The sequence below is a fragment of the Gambusia affinis genome, linkage group LG08, assembly GCF_019740435.1.
Source record: "Gambusia affinis linkage group LG08, SWU_Gaff_1.0, whole genome shotgun sequence".
NCBI classification, from domain to species: Eukaryota; Metazoa; Chordata; class Actinopteri; order Cyprinodontiformes; family Poeciliidae; genus Gambusia; species Gambusia affinis.
In genome coordinates, this window is record NC_057875.1 from 11,192,004 (window position 1) to 11,211,380 (window position 19,377).

Genomic DNA, 19,377 nt, shown 5'->3' on the forward strand with positions numbered 1-19,377 from the left:
CTTGTACTTCATATTTGGGATTTTGTTGCAGTCTTGCAATCTTTTCCTTATTTAATTAAGAGGTAACAAAGGTCAGTATGCCCAAACACTTATATTTTTGCTTCATAAAACCATAGATTTCACAAAAAGTTATGTTTTGTGTCTTTCTGCATTTGTAAACTGTAATATGCTTTTTTGAGTATCTTCAGTCCCTGTTTTTATTTTCTCTCTAGATAGCTAATTCTCATCAAAACGCATTCATCTGGTAAACAGAACCTGTCACCTTCCTGAATTAAGACTGCACATTTCCATTGTGTTTATCAGGGTTTTGATTGTTCAAGCAGATGAACACCTTTGGGCATTTGAAAATTGTTCTCAAGGATAAAAAATGACTTGTGAAGGTCCACAGTTCTCTTCCTCACATCATATTCCTTTTGATTTTCTGTGATATCACTCAATACAACACGTAGTTTGTATTGTATCCCATGGTATTAATAAAATATATTTAAATTTAATAATTCTAAAATAAGCTTACAATGCATTGTCATCTGAGCTCTTTCGAGGTTTAAATGCAAAGTATGGAGAACTGAGTGGCATGCACATGGACATGATTGATAGCACTAAGACACTCCTCCTAGTCGTGATTGGTTGTTTTTAGTTAGACTTGGAACACTGGGAAGAGCCAGAGGAGCTCAATTTTTTTTTTTATCACAGATTATCTGTCTCATACTGTTATGGCATAGTGACAATTTTAACTACTATGTAAAAATATATATATTTTTTATAAAAGTTACATACTGCAGCTTCAGGAGTGACAAGATCATCAAACTGTTGAAAGAAAGTCAGAAGCGATTCCCTTCGCAGTTTGTCATAAGCTAGTGGGAACACAAACACGTGGAAGCAGGTGCTCTGGTCAGGTGAATGTTTTAAAGGTGAATAAAAGTTTCACCTGTATACAAAATTCTGTGTGATTAAAAAAAGAAAAACTAACTGACATTCTGAACACCTCATTCCCACCGTGAACAAACATGGTAGTTGAAGTACTATGTTTTGGTCGTACCTTTCTTCAGCATGGACAGGACTGGTTGGAACAGATGAGAAACCTGAAGAAACCTTTTTAGAGGTTGCAAAAGTTTAGGAGGTGGGGGAGAGGTTCAACTACTTCAGAATCAATGGACAATTAAAGGATCTGATGCTCGCAACCAATTGAGGACAATTAGAGGACAGTTAGAATTGTGGTGAAAAGTGGTTCTACAAAGTAAAGATTCTGAATGGCTGCATACTAATCTGAATTTGTAATTTTTTTTTTTAATCTTGCACCACTTTTTGTTGTCCTATCACATAAGATCCCAGTAAAACTACATAAAATGCAGAAAAGGTCCAGAGATGCCTTGAGAAACATCTTTGTTCTGCACTGTCTCTCTCTTTTTTTATTATGCAGCTGGGACCAGTGAAGGCACAAGAATGGTGCAGTGATCCAAGCTAACCAGCAGAGGGAGATCACTACAAAGGTAAATGGACTGACTCCTCACCCTGGTCTGTTTATGTGAACTTTAAACATTATGATGTAATCCTAAACGATTATTGAGGAAATGACTATAATTAAACCAATATAAAGATACACAAATAAAATCAACATGCTGTACTGTTATCCTAAGATTACTTTTTTAATGTAAAAAGTCAAAGATTTTGCAAAAACTAGACAAAAAAAATGTTCAGCTTTATCTTGTATTCCACTTGTTTTTTTTTTCACTACTGTCACCCTTTCTAACAAACTGGTATTCAATACTGGCATATATTTTTCCAAACTGGGGATCTCTCCAGTAGATGGTTTAATTGGAGTGCCATTACTTGTGGGAACAGATGAAGTGGAATGTTAGAGACATCTTTAAACATTTGCCAGCAAACTCTGTGAATAGAGCCTATGTGTGTTTGTGTGTGTAGGTGATGGTGTTGCTGATGAGACAAATCAACCTACACATTTCTCAGCATTATAAAAGGTGGCTGACCACAACACTGCAGAGAGAGGGATGAAGAGACAACAGCAGATGTTTACTTCATGGTATTTATTATGATGTCATCACAGCCTCTTTATTGCACATTTCATAAACGCAGGATCTATTGCTTTGTGACCAGCCAGTTTCAGAGTTCAGATCGGCATCCGCTTCATTTTGTCTCCTGAGATCCCTTCTTGTTTCAAAGCCCAGAGGCCAGCGACACATTCTGCTATATAGAAGGGGGCTACGGCATTGAGACCTTTGTAAAAGCACATGACAGTTGGCAAGGTCTGAATAGAGGAACAGTGTCCTTAATAGATGGCTGCTTGAAAAGGATATTCATGAGGAAAACCAATTAAAGAAGTCTCCAGATTAATTTATTGGGGAGATGAAATGATCATTTCCGCAAGGTAATGAGTATTGAAGCAATTCTATTTCTTTACATCTGAGTTTTCAATTTAACTTCCCAGCATTCATTTCTCAGATCCTTTTGTCTGACATTCCTGTATCGCTTTTCTAACCTCCTCGAAGCAGCCTCCATGACATGTGCTTCAGGAGAGCGCTCCAGTTCAAGTGTGAGCCACCAGTCTGTCGCTCTGGCTCTGGTGGTCTTGGCTGAGACCGAATCAGTCACAAGTTTCACACACGGAGCGGCGACCTGGCTGCACAAAAGGTGGTGAGGGAAAGGTTGAAGGGTGAGTTGGACTGTGAGGGAAAGGGTCAGAGAAGAGTGTGAGACTGTTGTCTTGGACTGGTCTCTGGACTAAATGAGTGGAGAATCAGGGTTAAGTGCTCTGTTTGTGTGCCCATTAAAAAGCCGTGAGTACAGGGCCTTACTTAGCCCGATCTCATTGGGCTCTGCCAACTTGGATCAGAACCACCGACCCATTTTTTTTTTTTTTTTTTTAGATATCTCTCTTCCTTCTGTTCCTCTTTACTCAGCCACTCATCACCCTTTCTCCCAGCCCTGCTGACAACTAAGACATTCCAGCATTGAATGTGTTGGTTGTGGTTGTCCATAACAACCTGTCATGTGGTGTGTATCTTGTGAGAGCAGGACCACAGAGTGAATGGCTAAACCTTCTTCTAACAAACACTGTGAATCTCTGAGATGCTTTGAGCTTCCATAGAGGCGCTGCTGACTTCTGGGCTGTGGGAGTGCTTTACATAATCCAGCAGCGGCAGCAGCAGCATCCCTCTCCTCTGCCACATCGCTCTCTCCCGCTGCACTCTGCACCTAACAAACACACCCCAATGTAGGTCGCCTCCTCCTGACACATCCTTTGAAATTTCTTTCCATTTATCATTCAGTGTAGTAGTCACGGGAGGCAGTACAAACATGCTGACCAGTCAAAAGATGGAATCTCTAAAAGTTCTCCCCACATCTATGTTGTATGTTTTTTGTTTTTTTTTTGTTGTCGTTGACAAAACAGCTTTTAAAAAGTGATTCTGATCACATTCTGTTTAAAACATCAAATGTAACAGTCACACTTTATTTTAGACAGCATATTATATGTAAACATTTAAGGTCAGTTAATAAATTACTACTATCTCTAAATTCAACAAATATTTTCAGGAAAGTCAAACAACTGAAATAAAATTTTTATAAATTACTCCACTATCTTCAGCTATTTAAGTTTCCTCCTAAGAACCTAACACATATTTTTGATTGAATTTATTCAACAATCTTATTAATAGCCAACAGAAAGGCTGCAGTCTTTCTTGCCACATTTGCATCTGCATGAATGATCTCATCTTTTTTACGTTATGGATATCTGTTCTACTCTTAACATCTTTTGTTAGCAGCAATCAGCCAGCAGCTGACAGAATGTGCTCTGTTTCCTCTCCTGAGCCTCCATGGGACTGCCAAAGCCAGCTGCTCCACTGTGCTTCCCATCGTAAACACATTTTAACACAAGCTTGTAAACTGCACACTTCAACAAGTCAAATACTTACTGAATTCCTCCTAACAACGTAGCCTATCTGTCTACCCCTCACCTCGCTTTCCTTACCTGAAACTACTGTGTTAAAAGCAGGGGGAAATGGAAGTGAATATAAATTTTTAGAATATTCCTGTTTTTCTTTATGTCAGACTGGAGAAAGCCGGTTTAAGTTTGTGATTTGTCGGAGTTACTGGTCCATTACATTAGGTGAACAATCAATGGCACTGGGCTTCACATAAACAAAGTTGTTGCCTGAGTGGCATGGTCTTCATACTGAGGCCACTTTTTTTTTTTTTTTTTTTTTTTTTTACATTTACCAAACAAAGACTTGGAGCTGGTAGTGTAAAACTGATCTCTAACAACATCAATCTATCAAACACATATTAAGGCACATAGCCATATTAAAAATATCACCACAGACGGTATCTATGGGGTATGAATCTTAAGCTACTCTTCCCCTATAGGTGGAAAAATTCAATGTGTGTTCAGCAAAATGCACCCTTTTCTTTTATTGATATTTTTTGCAAATTAAGAACGCAATGTTCATACAGTGGTTTGCAAAAGTATTCTTGTGACTTTACAAACATAATATATCTTATTGGGATTTTACGTAATAGAGCAACATTAAAATATTTTTTATTATGAAATGGAAGAATAAAGATATGAGGTTTTCAAAAGGTTTTAAAGTGGACATGCTTTGCTTTATTGTACAATTTAAGATAGATAGACCAATGGGCTTTACAAAACATGTTCATTACATAAAATCATTCTCAGTTAATGAGAGTTTCTTAGTCTGTTTTGAACTCCTTTCACAGCTGTTTTAGGGCTTCCTCTCACTTTAAATACAAATAAGGTGCTGCTGGCTGCACTCCTCAGTACAATGTTTACACTCACACTTTATACACACGAAAATGGCTGAAAGCAGATGCGCAGTCGTACATCTTTGACCCCCAATCAGACTCCGAAGCATAAGAAGTGGAGCCTCCAGCGCAACCATCAAGGATGAACGATTTCTGGGGATATGTCAACAACAAAACACCTGTCTTGTCCAGCAGCCATTGTGCAACACAGCAGTAAAAGCAGCTGACCAAACATGCTAAAGCTCCATTTGGTTTGCTTTGTAACGGGGCAGTGCTCCCTTATTGTTACTTAATAATCAGGAGGTTTTTGAAACAGCTAATTTTCCAGACACCAAAAAACATTCAATTATTGCCCCAGAAAACAGCTGGGTGTTTTTTTTTAAAGCATTTTGGACTCAAATATAAGCACCAAAACATGTGAATTTTGCATTATAGGTCCACTTTGAAAATACAAAAAAAATCTAAAAAGTGTGGCATATACATACACCCAGTCATTTTAGAATGATGCCAGTGAAAATTCAGTGCTGTAATTAGTAACTTTAGCCCTTTTTAAAGAAGCTATTAGTAACAGTGGAAGAGCTCCAGATATCTGTTGCTCAGGTGCAAGAATCTTTTGAGCAAATAACTGTTACTTATCCAGCTCAAATCCAGCTCTTATGGAATATAAGCAAGAAGTAAGCCCTGTTGGGGAAAGCTAGCCAATTTAATGGGAAGATGAATACAAGTGATTTCAGGGGGATCTTGAATAAAAACTTGTTAGAGACTTCAAAACACTTCAGACTTAGTTTGAGCTTCATTCTCAAGCAGACAGCAACACTAAACGTATAGCTAGAGCTTCAATGAAGACTTGACAATTGCAGTTTACTGATGATACCCATTCAGTCTGACTCAGTTTGAGCTGCAATGCAAAGAGTAAAGAGCAACAATTTTAGTTTCCAAATGAGCAAAACTGGTAAAGATATACCCCAAAGAATTTGATTGATGCAGCCATAACTTCAACGTAGATTTACAAGTACTCAGCAGAAAATGCATGCAACACTTCTTAAAGGATTTTTACTTGTAAAAACGCTAAAACCTAGCATAATTTCCTTTTACTTCACAACTTTCTGTTGCTCTATCCCATAAAGTCCCACTAAAATACACTGAAGTCTGTGGTTGTAACAGGACAAAATGTGAAATGGTTCATGGGATCTGAATTCTTTTGCAAGGCACTTCAATTACTGGGTGAAAAACTGATTTATTTTTGTTCTTTGGGGCTTACATAGAGCATTAGCAGTACTGCCTTTTCCGTGCAGCTATTCATTATTATTAGTAATACATCACAGCAATCTTTAAAAGACACAGCATTTTAGGAGTGGGAGTGAAAAAGTGATGCTTTGCTGAACACACGTTTGGAATTATGGCCATTTAGATAAAGGGATCCCATAATTAGAAAATAGGAACATTTGTATCAAAAGCAAAGCATGTTTTTCTGCCAAAACAGCCACAGAAGGATTTTACAAAGATCCAGAATACAACAAACATCTATCAAGATGCAAAATGATATATTCTCAAACAGAAATATATCACTAAATTTAATGAATGTCTCTGTTTTTCCCTTCCTTTCCCTTTCAATTTCTTTTCTGGCTGTTCTAATTTGTCCAGTTTTAGCTTTTTTTTCCACATTCATTCTAGTGTCACAAGACCTTTAACATTGTGCTGTTTGAACCGTCAGTAGTACAATATACAAATGTACAGATCCACATTAGAAATGCATACACAGTTAGTTATTACAATGATGTACTACAAAAAAAGCATGAGAATCAAAAGTCTGTGGGTATTGCAGTGAGGCAAGCAGAGCCACAAATGTGCATCCAGATGGAAGGACTCAGTCCCCCTACCATGTTTAAGCTCATGTCCATTTACATTGAAACAAAGCTATCAAAAACAAAGGTTCCAAAAAATTCCTCCTAAAAACATTTTTTTTGTTCTTTTGTTTCTCTACATACAACAATGTTGATTCCATGTATATACATCCCTAGAAAATAATTTAATTATAGTTACACACTTTCTACATTTGTGAAACAATACAGTTCTAGTCCACAAGGAAGGCGTTTGCTTGTATTCAGTATGTGTGTTGGCATGTTTGCGTGTGTGTAAAAGAGTGTTGTTGTGTGTAAAAGGGGGGTAAAACAAAGCCGGGGTGAAAAATGTTTGTTATTTGGCTAACAGTCGCAGGGGCGGGTTTAGAGAGCGGACTGGATGCTGTCACAGAGAGGAAGTGGTCGAGTCAACTATTTCTCTCCCATTGCACACTGTTGGGACGAAGTGGGCGCTGACAGAAGCTACGAACAAGAAGGAACAAGTTGATTAAAACACAAAGATTGATAATAAGTAAAGAAAACATTTTACTGGAAAGAAACCTTGTTTTGTCCCTGGCCCTCTCCATACTCCTATTTTGATCTGTTGGAATCATTTCCTTGTCTTCTTTCCTAATTTGAAGTATTATTATTTTATATTTGATTGATTAAAGAAAAATGAACCACTACTATACATCAAAGTTTAGTGCTTGCTTCCAGCATACTTACATATTCCTCTATATACCTCATATGTATCAGTAGACCAATCTTATTGTGCTAATACACTGTAAGTGGGTAAATGGCAATAAAGATTTATCTTATCTTGTACTACTTCTCATTCATTGCCCTAGTACTGGTACTTCTTCCTCCTACCTGGATAAATCACTGTATAGATTTTGTCCTTATAAATTAACATACAACTGCTCTAAAAAAATGAGTGGATGAGTTCAATGCTTTCCTTGGATATTGGCTCCACATTTGGCTGCCTTCTACCTGGTTTCTTATTTTTACTTTCCTTTTTCAATCAACTTTTGACACGATAATGAAAACAGCTCCATGGGCTTCAAACTTGAACATTCGAAATGTAAAATTTCTAAGAACACATTGAATTTCTCATGAAAGCAGCGGATCTTATTCGTGTCTCATAATCACTCTGTAGTTTTGAGAAAGAAAATGCATCTACCTCAAGTGCCTTTTTAATGAACTACTCTGGTTTTTGGCACCATCCTCACTATAGGCTATGTTGTTTTATTCCTGCCTGTTTGATCAGCTGTACTTCATTCTGTGAGTTCTGTCTGCAGTGTGTGTCAAACTGATTGACAAAGAAACTAGGACAAACACCCATCGGAAAAAAGTGAACTGCTTCGGAGACCAGAACCAATCAATTTAAGCGCCACTTCCATCCTGAGGTACAGCAAGTGCGCAAACGGCGCAATCTCTCCTCTCTTCTCTAATGTCCTACACATCAGCACTGTTTATTCCCTGTGGCCACATGAGAAAACTCTGCCACTTTAATCCTTTTACTTCTTGTGTGAACAAAACATACTAGTAAAAATGTTTGTGAAAATCATTTATTCCCTTATATGTTTTAAATCCTGTTAGCAAAACTTGATATTTCCCAATTTAATAGAAATCTAACCCAAATCCACATGTTGTATTTTTGTACTCAAAAGAACAATCAAAAATTTAAATGCACTTATCACTGGTGTGAATATGAAATTTATTTTAGTCTTGATAAATTTACTGGCAAATCATAGAGTTGGTTTCTTTACATTCTTTACCTCTTCAGCAGTTGAGAGATGTTCAAAAAGTTGATGAGAGCTACTCCAGAAGCTCAGTTTTAGCCTGCTTTATGTTTTCCAGAACTATTTTAGATACATGTTTGGGATCATTGTCAGTGAAAGAGACACTCATTATAATACCACCTTCACTTTGACTGACAGTTGCTCTTAGATTTAACAGCCTTCTCGAGACCCCTCCTAACACGCTTGTTATTGTGGCCAAACAATGACAATTTTTGTCTCCCCTGACCATTATACATTCCCCTAGAACAAATTTGTCAATAAAATGTAAAATTTTGTTATTGTGATATTTTATTGTTGCACAATTTTCAGTGAAATAGAGAAATTGTTTAATGAAAAAACATGTATTTACATTTAACTTTGGGTTTATTTATTTTTTTGAAAAAGAACAATGGTTAGAAAACCAATAACTTTAAGTAAACATACCATGCCACTAATTCAGGATTCAGTACATGGAATCCTTTTGAACAGTGAATGCCAAACAAGCCCATCTGTCACAGAAAACCTGCCATATCAATAAAAACAACCTACCATGAGATGCGCATGTAGTGGCAGCCCCGCTGACACTGAAGCGGTTGAGGTTAAGACGGTGGCTGGTCACATTCTTCTGGGGCTGAAACATGATGATGTGGACCTTGGGTGCAAACATACAACCCAGGACTACAAAGCCACTTAGACTGACAGAGATACACATGGTAGTGGTTTGAACCTGGAAGAAATGATAAAAGTATAATTTAAAATGTTAATAAAGTTTATGCTTGTTTAGTTAAATATTTCAGTAGCTGTTGACTGCACAGTGTAAAAACAGTGACACCACTGAAATCATTTAGTAATTTGTCATGTTATAACTTTAAAATTCAAATATGGTATGTTATGATTTCTCCAACACAAAATAGGGCATAATTGTGAAGCAAATAAAAATCTGAAAAGTGAGCCATGCATTTGTATTCAGCCTATGTACCAAAGTAAAATCCAATGCAAACAGTCTCCCTCAAAAGGACACAAGTAAATCTTCTGAGGAGAACAAAATGGAAGTCTTTGGCTTACATACAAAACAAAATGTACTTTTGAAAACTCCTGCTCCACATCACTCTAAACACACCATATCCAGGGTTAACAATGGTGGCAGGAATATCATCGGAATAAAAAAAACATCTACCATGTTCCTTCCATTTCACAACAATGCTGGTCTGTTGCAGTAAATACAATGAAGCTTCTGGTTGTCAGTTTGCCTTTCAAAGGTATGAATACATTTGCAAGGTACTTTGAACTATTTTAGATAAACCTATTCCATCAGTATAGTTTACTGATCTCTAAAACAAAACATTAAAATGCTGCTAAACAGATAGAAGTGTATCTGACTTCTAATCATGAATACAGCCAGTACGATACTAGAGTACAACTCTTGTTTTCAGATCTCCTTACCTTGCCCCAGTTCTGAGAATAACAATTACTGAATAGATCAATAAAGACTTAATCAACACAAAACACAAAAGCCAAACTTAATAGTCTCTTGGTGCTCACTTTAAGTTTGTCCTACGTGGTTCATTGTGTAAATCGATGCTAAGTACTGTCCCAGTCTCTTGATCACATGTCTGCAGAGGTGTCTGCTGCATGCTCTGTTCAGGCTCCCCTAATCACTGCTCTAAGTGCTACAGCAAATAAAATCACAGCACAGCTGAGCACATTCGTCAGTAATCAACAATTCAACATCTCCTCTGTTTATGTAAATATTTATGAGTGTGGGAGGACATTATGTCTGCACTAGACTAAAGAATTCTTAGAAATATTTTTTTTTCTGAGAAAGACAAATTTAAAGAGACAGACACAGCAAAAGAACAAATAAAATAAAATATAAATAAATAAATACATAAATAAATAAATGGTACTTTTATTAAGGGATCAAATGGGCAGCTCAGACAGCACCACTTCTGTCATGCCCCTTGAAACAGACTGTGTGTGTGAACACGTCTGCTTAAGGTGTGTAGGTGTACACTCAGGATTTTTGCTGTTCAGAAGAACACTCATTCGCCTTAGATGGTAAGTCTGGACATGTGTCAGCAATTTAGCAGAGCCTGTTTGTCACCTCAGAACAGCAGAATTGGGACATCTGCGGATGGGATTAGCTACAAATTAAAGTTGCCACTGCACCTGTTTATGTCCTGTGTTACCTGACTGTTTCTGTCAATCATGCTGAGTGAAAAGGAGCTGCAATAAGACACAGCTACAAAATAGTGATTTTTTAATATTTACTTTTAGCTTTAAAACTATCTTTATTTACAGATTCATCCTTTCTATCTAACACGCTTGTTCTTGCAGAGTCATGAGGGGGGTGGTGTGTATCTCCTGCAGTCAACAGCTGAGAGGTTATAAACACATCACTTTAATTTATTTGGTTCTCAAAAATGTATGATTCTAAAATTAGTGCATGTCAAAGTATATTGCACTAACTTGTAGTTAAGTGGGAACAAGAAGAAACATCTGCGATTAAAAAAAATAATAATAATTTAACAAATTTATTTGATTACAAAAAATTGGCAAAAATATTGGGTGTACTTTGCAAGGATGGATAATAAATTGTAACTTTTGTGACATTCCTAGTAATGCTTTTTGAAAATCCAGCAGCACAGCAGGTCAGTTTTTCCCTTTTGCCCCTTTTTCTCCTTCCGTACCAAAATTACCTCCAGCTTTCAGCAGATGTGCATAATGCAAACAGTTATGGTCCTGGAAAATTTCAGGTAACTTGCTCTAGCTGTTATGTACATACATTTAAATAAATAGACATGGGTAGGCTTTCCTCTAGATACATTCATAAAACCTCACTTAAACGTAAAAAAAGAACTGCATCGGTGTAGAGAAACACTGCTAAGTTAAGGTATTTTAGGATTAGTTTTGCCCTTATACAATGCACAAAGTCAGGTTTGCCAACATTTAACTCTAATAATTACCTATAAGAGTACGTCCTTGGGAGCAATAGAATTTTTTTACATTTTTGAATAAATCTTTAAGAGTTCAATACCAAATAATGGCCTGAGAAGGCTTTATTTTGTAAATGTAGAAATATGAACAATTGAAAATGAGGTTACCAAAAAGTGTGATAAATTATTCTTTTTGGATTGAAAACTTTTTTGTTTTGCTTCAAAAACTGCAGGTGACTAACTCTGGATTCAGACATTAGCTGTTTTGTTTTGAATCATAATTTTCAGCACTTTAGCATGCCTCTCCGTGTGTCAGAAAATACCCTGTAGTCACTGGATGTGACATAGAAGATAGGAAGAAAGGCCAGCCAAATTATACAAGTCGTATACATGGTGAATCCAATAAACTTCGCCTCATTGAAGTTCTCAGGGCACTTCCTGGTCTTGAAGGCATACCTATAAAAAAAACATAAACCCAATATCTAATGTCTGAAACACTGAATGAAAGGATTGGCAAACAATTTAGCAGTTGATCACTTTCTTAGACTCCAACACAACTTACACAGTACACAAGATGACCAGGAGCACATCGTATCCCAGCGACAGCAGCATGCTGGAGTCTCGCACATTACACTTGAGAATGACAGTCTGCCGTCGTTCTGGTAACGTAAAGCGCCGAGTCCCAGGAACCTCCAGCAGCAGCCACACTGAGACCATGACTAGCTGGACAGAGATCAGACTCAGGCAGATAAATACCTGACAAAGAGAGGAAAGAAAGGAGAATTACGGTCATTGAACTTCTCTGTGTCTCAGTTACTCTCTCCATCCTTCTGACTGATGCAGATTGATGGACAGAATGCAGCATTCACTCACTTGAGAAGATGGGCTAATGAAGCGCGGCCTCACTGCGCCCGCTCCGTCTTTCACGCCATTGAAAATTCTGGCGATTCTGTTGGTTTTGGTCAGCAGTGCAGAATAGCACACAGCAAACGACGTGCCCAGGCCGAGGCGCCGCAGGGCACATATGGCCGGAGAGGGTTTGGCCAAAAAGAGGAAAGTCATGGCATAGGACATAAAGACTCCAGAGAGGAGAATGTAGCAGAGCTCTCTTCCTGATGCTTTCACCAATGGTGTGTTGTTATGTCTGACGAACACCCAAAACACCAAGCCAGTGCACACAAAGCTGGAGAGGGGAAGCATGAATCAGACAATCAGTGGTGTGAGCTTGCAGTAGAGCTTATGTTGTGTATGTGTTGCTTGACTAGAAATGTTAAAAATAATAAATACAAAAATATTCTTTTGTTGGCATTTAGAGGAGGAATGCTCATTGTCTATTGGTTTAATGAAAGAAAAAAGTATGCATATTCCCTTAAAAAGTATTCCTTGTCCCACTGTGTTATGTTAAAACTTCAGTATCTTTTATTTAAGTTTGATGTGATGGACCAAAACAAAGCTGTGCATAATTATAAAGTGGACAAAAAGTGATACATTGTAGCAAAAATATGTTTTTCCCTTCTATCCATCTTCCGACCAACAGCTCAACAGCATGATCAACAGCATGACTCACATGTTGTTGATCATGACATATACTTGTGGCAGAACTTCTTATATTATTTATTGTTTTCTTCTGCCACTCTGTGAAGTAGTGAGCATGTGTCATAATATTTACTGTACTTTATGTCTTTACATAGAACTTAAATAAATATCAAATAAAATATTGAGTTAAATTTATAAAAAAGGGAAAAAAAACTCATCTTTATGTTAATTAAAACATCAAAATCCAGTTACTATTACTATGTTTAAGTTTTAAAAAGATATGATCATACTTTAAACTGGGTTTATAAAATGAGACAACCTCCAGACTTGTCTGAGAAATATTTCAAAATCTGATTTGCAATTAAGTGTTTAAATTTGTATTTATAAAATGTATAGATTTGCATATATTTCTTTAAAAAAAAAGTATCTTTTCCTTTATCAAAAAAAATAAATAAATAAATTGTTTTTCACTTACCCAACACATGCAATGGTAATAGGACCAATGGCCCAAGCATCTTCCCACATAATGTAATCCTCAGGAAGATCGTAACAGGATGTGAGGTCATCAGTTGGCCATTGGCCAGGAGCGCAAGGCGAGCAGGTGAACTCATCAGCCAGGTATTCATGAGGCTCACACGCCGTACAGATCCAGCAGCAGTACTCACCTGGGGAACAATAATATGAGAAATGTGTGGGAACATGCCTATAAAGTCAATGCAGCTTCACTTTGACAAAATAAGTTAGAATTCCCTCTCCTACCTGCCTGCATTTTCTTCATTTCGTTTCGCTCACAGGGGTCGCTGCACTGTGAGGTTGGGAGCGCCTCTTTGGGCCAACGAATCAGATCGTTGTTCAGACTCAGACTCTCTGCCCACTCACCTACTGGCACGTAACCGTAACGTTCGCCAGAACGCTGGTAGCTGAAGATGTTGTATCTGCCCATGCCGTCCCCCTGGGAATCAAACTTCACTGCCGTCTCACTGCCCGGAGGGGAGAAAGGGGCTGTGGTGGGGAAGAGGAGATAAAAGATAAGGAATCACAAACAAACAACACATTAATACTTGCTGTACCTAATCTTCTTAAAAGAAGCTGTGGACACCAGATAATAAACAATAGCTACCTTGTCCTATGAGTTCGGAAATAAATGAAGGCCATTCAAGTTATGTTTTTATTGTTGAGAACCAGACAGTTTCAGATATTAGCAAAGAGGCTGCAAGTGCCAGAGATGCTTGATGATACGCATGTCACTGACTTCATATCCCTCTCTAAGGTACCATAGGGATAAATTCGCTGGCCTAATATCTTATCTGATCATGTGTATCACCAAAGGCATCGTTAAGCCTCTGTCTATAAAACCATATAGTCATAAAGGCACAGGAATAAAGACCCTGGGCAATGTAATAAGTACCCACTCATTGATGGAATTAGCCTGTGTGTCTCCTCTGCGAGGGAGGCACACTGCTGAAACTGCCAAATTGGTTTGTATACATGTTGTTATGAAAGGATTACCATCTACCCTGAGGATGTGGGAAGAAAGGAGATTGTAAAATTGGCATGATGCGGAAGCCATAAAAGAAGGAGAAAATGACTTTAGACTGGAAAAACAGTAACCTGACGCATTGTTGGCAGTATCCGACCTGATTGTGCTGACACTTCGTCCTTTTGACTCAGACGAAGTGTCTCTCCCACAATGCCACATCTGTCCCTATAGTGGAGCAATCAAATCTATGTTGCTGACACATAGAGATATGTGTTATACAGTGCAGTGCAAATGATGATGTGACTGGGGACAGTGCAAGATATGCCAGGTTTTTGATTCCTCAACATACAACAACAAGACTCTCAGCCCCTCAGTAGATAGATGCACTGATAACATGGCAACGCCTTCCTAGTATCATTCTATGCCTGGGTTGACAGAAGAATTTGCAGGTAAAATTCAATTTTTATACATACAGAACGAGATCAGTAGGATAAATCAAAACAAGTTGCAAATAAGCTGTCAGATTTTCTGTGAGGATGTGCACACAAATGCATATGAGGACCCTATTAGGTTGTACTTCCAGTGTGATAGCTAAGGTATTGCTCTGAGCTCAGTGGGAGGCTGTGCTGACAGAACCAAAGCTTTGACCCTGCTGTTAGCTTGCGCGTGCATGCGTGTACACAAGCATGTACAAATGGGTGGCATTGACAGCAGCAAAAGCCATCCAATTGTTGTGCAAGCTCAGTGTGTTCAGGGAAGAATGGCATGTCAGATGGCAGCAGAGGGGGTTAGCGTTTATGAAATCCATAAATCACAGAGACAGCAAAACCCTTTATCTTCCTCCTGCCTCCCCTCTGTCACAGGAAATTCAAAGCGTCAAGTCTTATTTGAAATTTGGGGCTAAATGGTTAGTTGACAGTTAAATTATTGCAATAAGTATGTGGCGATAATATCAAAAGATGAAGAAGAGATATCAATCATTATCCCAGCAGCTGGCTTATAATAAAGTCTTCAAAATAACGCAGAGTAATAGGTAAACCAGGCTATTTGTCAGTGAAACACACAAACACACTTTTAGTAAGACTTTCCCACCAGCCAATTATCAAGAATATGTGTTGCCAGGACCTTAGATGTGTACTGAAGCCAAATGAGCTGTATGTCAGTAATTACATGTAAAGCAGCCTAAAAGATTAGAGATGCCTCTGATGGTCCCTTTCAGCGTTGTCCTTGAATTACCTAAAAATCAAATTCGGCGGGTAAATAGATTGTTAGGACTCCCGACTTCTTATTGACTGCATGGAGGTGGATATGCTGAGTTCACAGAATATCTTATCAAGAAAGTGTCTGCGAGTGCAAGTTTGAGCCAGTGAAATTCTCTACGACTCCTCAGAGTGGAGAGACATGTACTGGAAACTGATGGCAGATGGTTTCTCTTTGTATCTCAACTCAGATGCCATAGTGAAGAGAAACCTACATTGCAGGACAGAAGTTTGAATACATACATTAAATGAACTTTTATTACATGTTCCACATTTTCTATGATATAAATTTTAAAGGGGTTATTACATAAAAATCAACTTCTTTAAGCTATGCATCCTGTTATGACGTTATTCTCTCATCAAAAATAACAATTATCAAATACCTGGTGCTGAGCTTGTCAATGATTGTAAATGGCATAATGAGAACCATTGTTGTGATGACATGTTGAAGGCAGAGTCAGAAAGAACATGATCTTCTTAAAGAGACAGAAGCCCATAGTGTCACATTACAAAGTCAAACTTCTTTTAAATTATGTTTAATATATACTGCATTTTTACTGAGGGTAATATAGATACTTGATTATGCTACAAAATGGCAATATGCCTGGAAAATACACAACACCATCGCTTTAAACATATACCAGTTGTCTCAAATATATACATACACACCCACTAACAACAAGGAGTTGTACCAACTAGTCGACTTTTAGGCAACTGGTGGTCTGCAATGACTTTCTAAGTGTCAAACTTCTAAGTATCTTACAAAACTGATTTTTCCAAGAACATGGAAGACGAGAAACTGGGTGGGGAAAATCAGATAGTTTGAATTGTATTGTGTAAGTGATATAGTAAAGGTTAATGTAAATCCTGACAAAGGATACTGGAATAATGTGCATCATGATACATGTTGGTCTGTCCAACTGATTTGCATGTAGAAGCTTCTAACCTGAAAGATCTACAGTCTTGTGAAAGCATTGCCTGACAATGTCTGGAAACAGAGTCCAAGATACCTGAATGTCGGTGTGCAAACAATCCTAAAAGGAGGCTTTTCTGTGCAAACTCCTTATCATTCACTGGGACACTCCCATAGCGCAACCCAGCAATTAGACCTTTTTGTTATCTGCTGCTATACAGATGTTCAGTCTTGAACTCAAAGACTCCTCAATACATCCATATCTGCTGGACACACATCTGTTGCCTCCTCAGAGTAACCCTGGCCAGCCTGTAAAACTACAGGTTGAAGCTCTCCTAATAGAGAAAGAAGACAGCATGCCAGACTGCTGTTCTGCCTCAGACTCTGAGTGTGTGTATGTGAAGTTTGTTAAGTATGTTGTAAAGTTTCCAATCAAAATGAGGAGGTCTGTGTTACATTGCATGTCTGAAAAAGGATAGGGCAGGTGCCAAAAAGAGAAAATGAAAGCAGTTGACTGATAAGATTGTTGAACATTCATTTTTTACTTTTGAAGTAGTTTGCTATTTGTAGTTTTTATTTTTGGATTTTAATTTAGCTATGTACAATTAAGCCAAAATGACTCATACCCCTACTAGAACTTGAATTTTTAAAATAATTTTACCAAAACACTGTTTTCTGACTGAAAATGCAACAAATGTCTCTCAAAATATTAGAAGACAATGTAACAAGTGTACCAATTATGAAAAATGTACAACAGTATTTGCATTTAAACAAAGATGACATTTCGCAAATGTATTATCTTACGAATTTGTTATCATACACTATGTTCTGACAGTATGAGGCCAATACTGGCCTGTGAAAGAAGTCAAATGCAACATTATAGATAATTAAAAAGCCAAGGTAAATTTGTACCAGCAAAACTATTTGTAACAGTTTTGCTGGAGTATGGATATATGTAAAACATGCAGGACACCAGTCTTTGGGGACTGGAGTTAGACACATCTGGCTTAGACTATTCATCTACACAGTTCCCTGAACACACAGTGTAAAACAAGCTCAGAAGAGCATCAGGTTAACTCAAACATATATATTCCTGCCATCTATATATTTCCTGCCATCTAGATGGCAGGAAATAACAAACTGAGGATCAGGCATGTTGACTACTTATAATGACCAAATACTGCAGGGTAGCATAACAAAATCTAAAAAGTGAGACTAACACACAAACAAGCAAACAAAATCTAGATCAATTCCACATGACAAAAATTAATAAACAAAACATTAAGATAACTGCTTTGACAAGAAAAATTTGATAATTTTGTAAAACTATCTAAAAATCTGGGCTGCACACCGGAGCAGTTGGTTATACCATTGTCTTGCAGGTTCTGGGTTCAAATCCCATACTTGGATCTTTAAGCGTGGAGCTTTCCAGAGAAAATTTCAGCTTCCTACCACAGTCCAAGGTGTACCCCACCTTTCACCCGCTAACTCCCGGAGATAGACACCCCTTCTAGGATAACTGGGCTTAGATAATGGAAGGATATTAAAAAAAAAATCTATAAAGACCAAAAATTGAACAAAACATAATGGGGCAATTCCAAAAAGTAGCAAATGCAGTTAGTTTGGAAACCCTCTGCATGAAAACATCTCTAAAGTGAGACACTTTAGCAATTCTACTAACTTGAGAAACACCTTATTATTCTGGCTTAATTAGAAGCATGGTGAAGACAGGCTTTTCATTCAGAAGGTGAGAAATTAATTATGTTCTCAGCCATGAAGGGCTAACGCAAGGCCCAAGGGGGTATGTTGGTGTTAAAGGCAAGGAGACAAAGAAGGCAAGTGGTCTTTGGAGGAATAAGTAAGAATAAATCATTTTAAAAGGACGAAGAGAGAATTACAGGGACTCATCGAGAAATGATTTTCTTTTTTATTTCACATTGCGTGTCTGACACAGACGCATCCCTCAGCACTCGTGCATAAATACACAAAGATGCACTCATATGTCACAAATGAACACAAAAGCGAGATCACATTAGCTTTTTGTTCTCCCAGCAGATTCAATCCCAGAGGATGGAAATGTTGCCTGGGTCACACTGCAGAAGGCCACAAGGGAATGCCAGAGGACAGATAGGAAGGAGAAAAGGAAGTCTGGATTGAAGAAGGGACGAAGGAAAGCAGAGGAGACCTAAGGCCTGAGTGAAACAAAGATGGTTGAGATAGATGGGACAAAAGAAAGAAACCTTCAGCCAAAAATAGGGGGTTCTGGGATGGAGGATGGGCCGAGAGACAAGATAAGAGTAAGAAAAGAAGTAAAGTGACAAGGAAGGAGAGACAGGTGAATACAAGTGTAAAAGACAGGAAATACACCAGTGGAAGTACCAAAAACCACTGTCATGCTAGTAGAGATACAGGTGGAAGGAGGAAATTCTTCAGAGGTAAGAATCAATAAAGAATGGGTGAAGGAAGGATGGAAGGACAAGTAAAAGGAAAGGGTGGCGGAACATACCGGTGTGGAGAGACAGCTGAAAGAAGGAGAGCAACCTTGTGAAGTCTGTGTGGGTTGAGCTGTTTCTGAATGTAGAAAAAGTGGGATGTTTTCTAGGTGAGAAATAGGAAAGGAGATGGAGAGATAGAGAAAAAAGAAGGACTAAAAAGCCAAAGAAATAGCGACAAAAAGATGGAGGTTAAGAGACAGAGTCAAGTGAAAACAAGGCAGAGAATGAGTGAAGGTTGTTCACTTGCATCTGAACCTTGCAGTAAGCTCTGTGCTCAATATGGCCCTGAAGGCACACCGCCTCTGCTAACACAGACGTATCACACACACACGCACGCTCACGCACACACAGTGCAGA

General features: G+C 38.1%; 1 protein-coding gene across 3 annotated transcripts in view; it reads right to left on the reverse strand.

Moving 5' to 3' along the window:
* Positions 1 to 868: 868 nt before the first annotated feature.
* grm3 (glutamate receptor, metabotropic 3) overlaps positions 869 to 19,377 on the reverse strand; it is a 45,586-nt gene continuing 27,077 nt past the window's right edge. For all 3 annotated transcript variants that reach the window (XM_044124601.1, XM_044124599.1, XM_044124600.1), the window contains 7 exons: positions 13,633 to 13,875; positions 13,349 to 13,538; positions 12,211 to 12,520; positions 11,900 to 12,093; positions 11,661 to 11,793; positions 8,951 to 9,128; positions 869 to 7,103 (listed from right to left, as the gene is read on the reverse strand). In XM_044124601.1, coding sequence (XP_043980536.1) covers positions 7,027 to 7,103; positions 8,951 to 9,128; positions 11,661 to 11,793; positions 11,900 to 12,093; positions 12,211 to 12,520; positions 13,349 to 13,538; positions 13,633 to 13,875 — 1,325 coding nt within the window. In that variant the 3' untranslated portion in view covers positions 869 to 7,026. The remainder of the gene's footprint in view (positions 7,104 to 8,950; positions 9,129 to 11,660; positions 11,794 to 11,899; positions 12,094 to 12,210; positions 12,521 to 13,348; positions 13,539 to 13,632; positions 13,876 to 19,377) is intronic.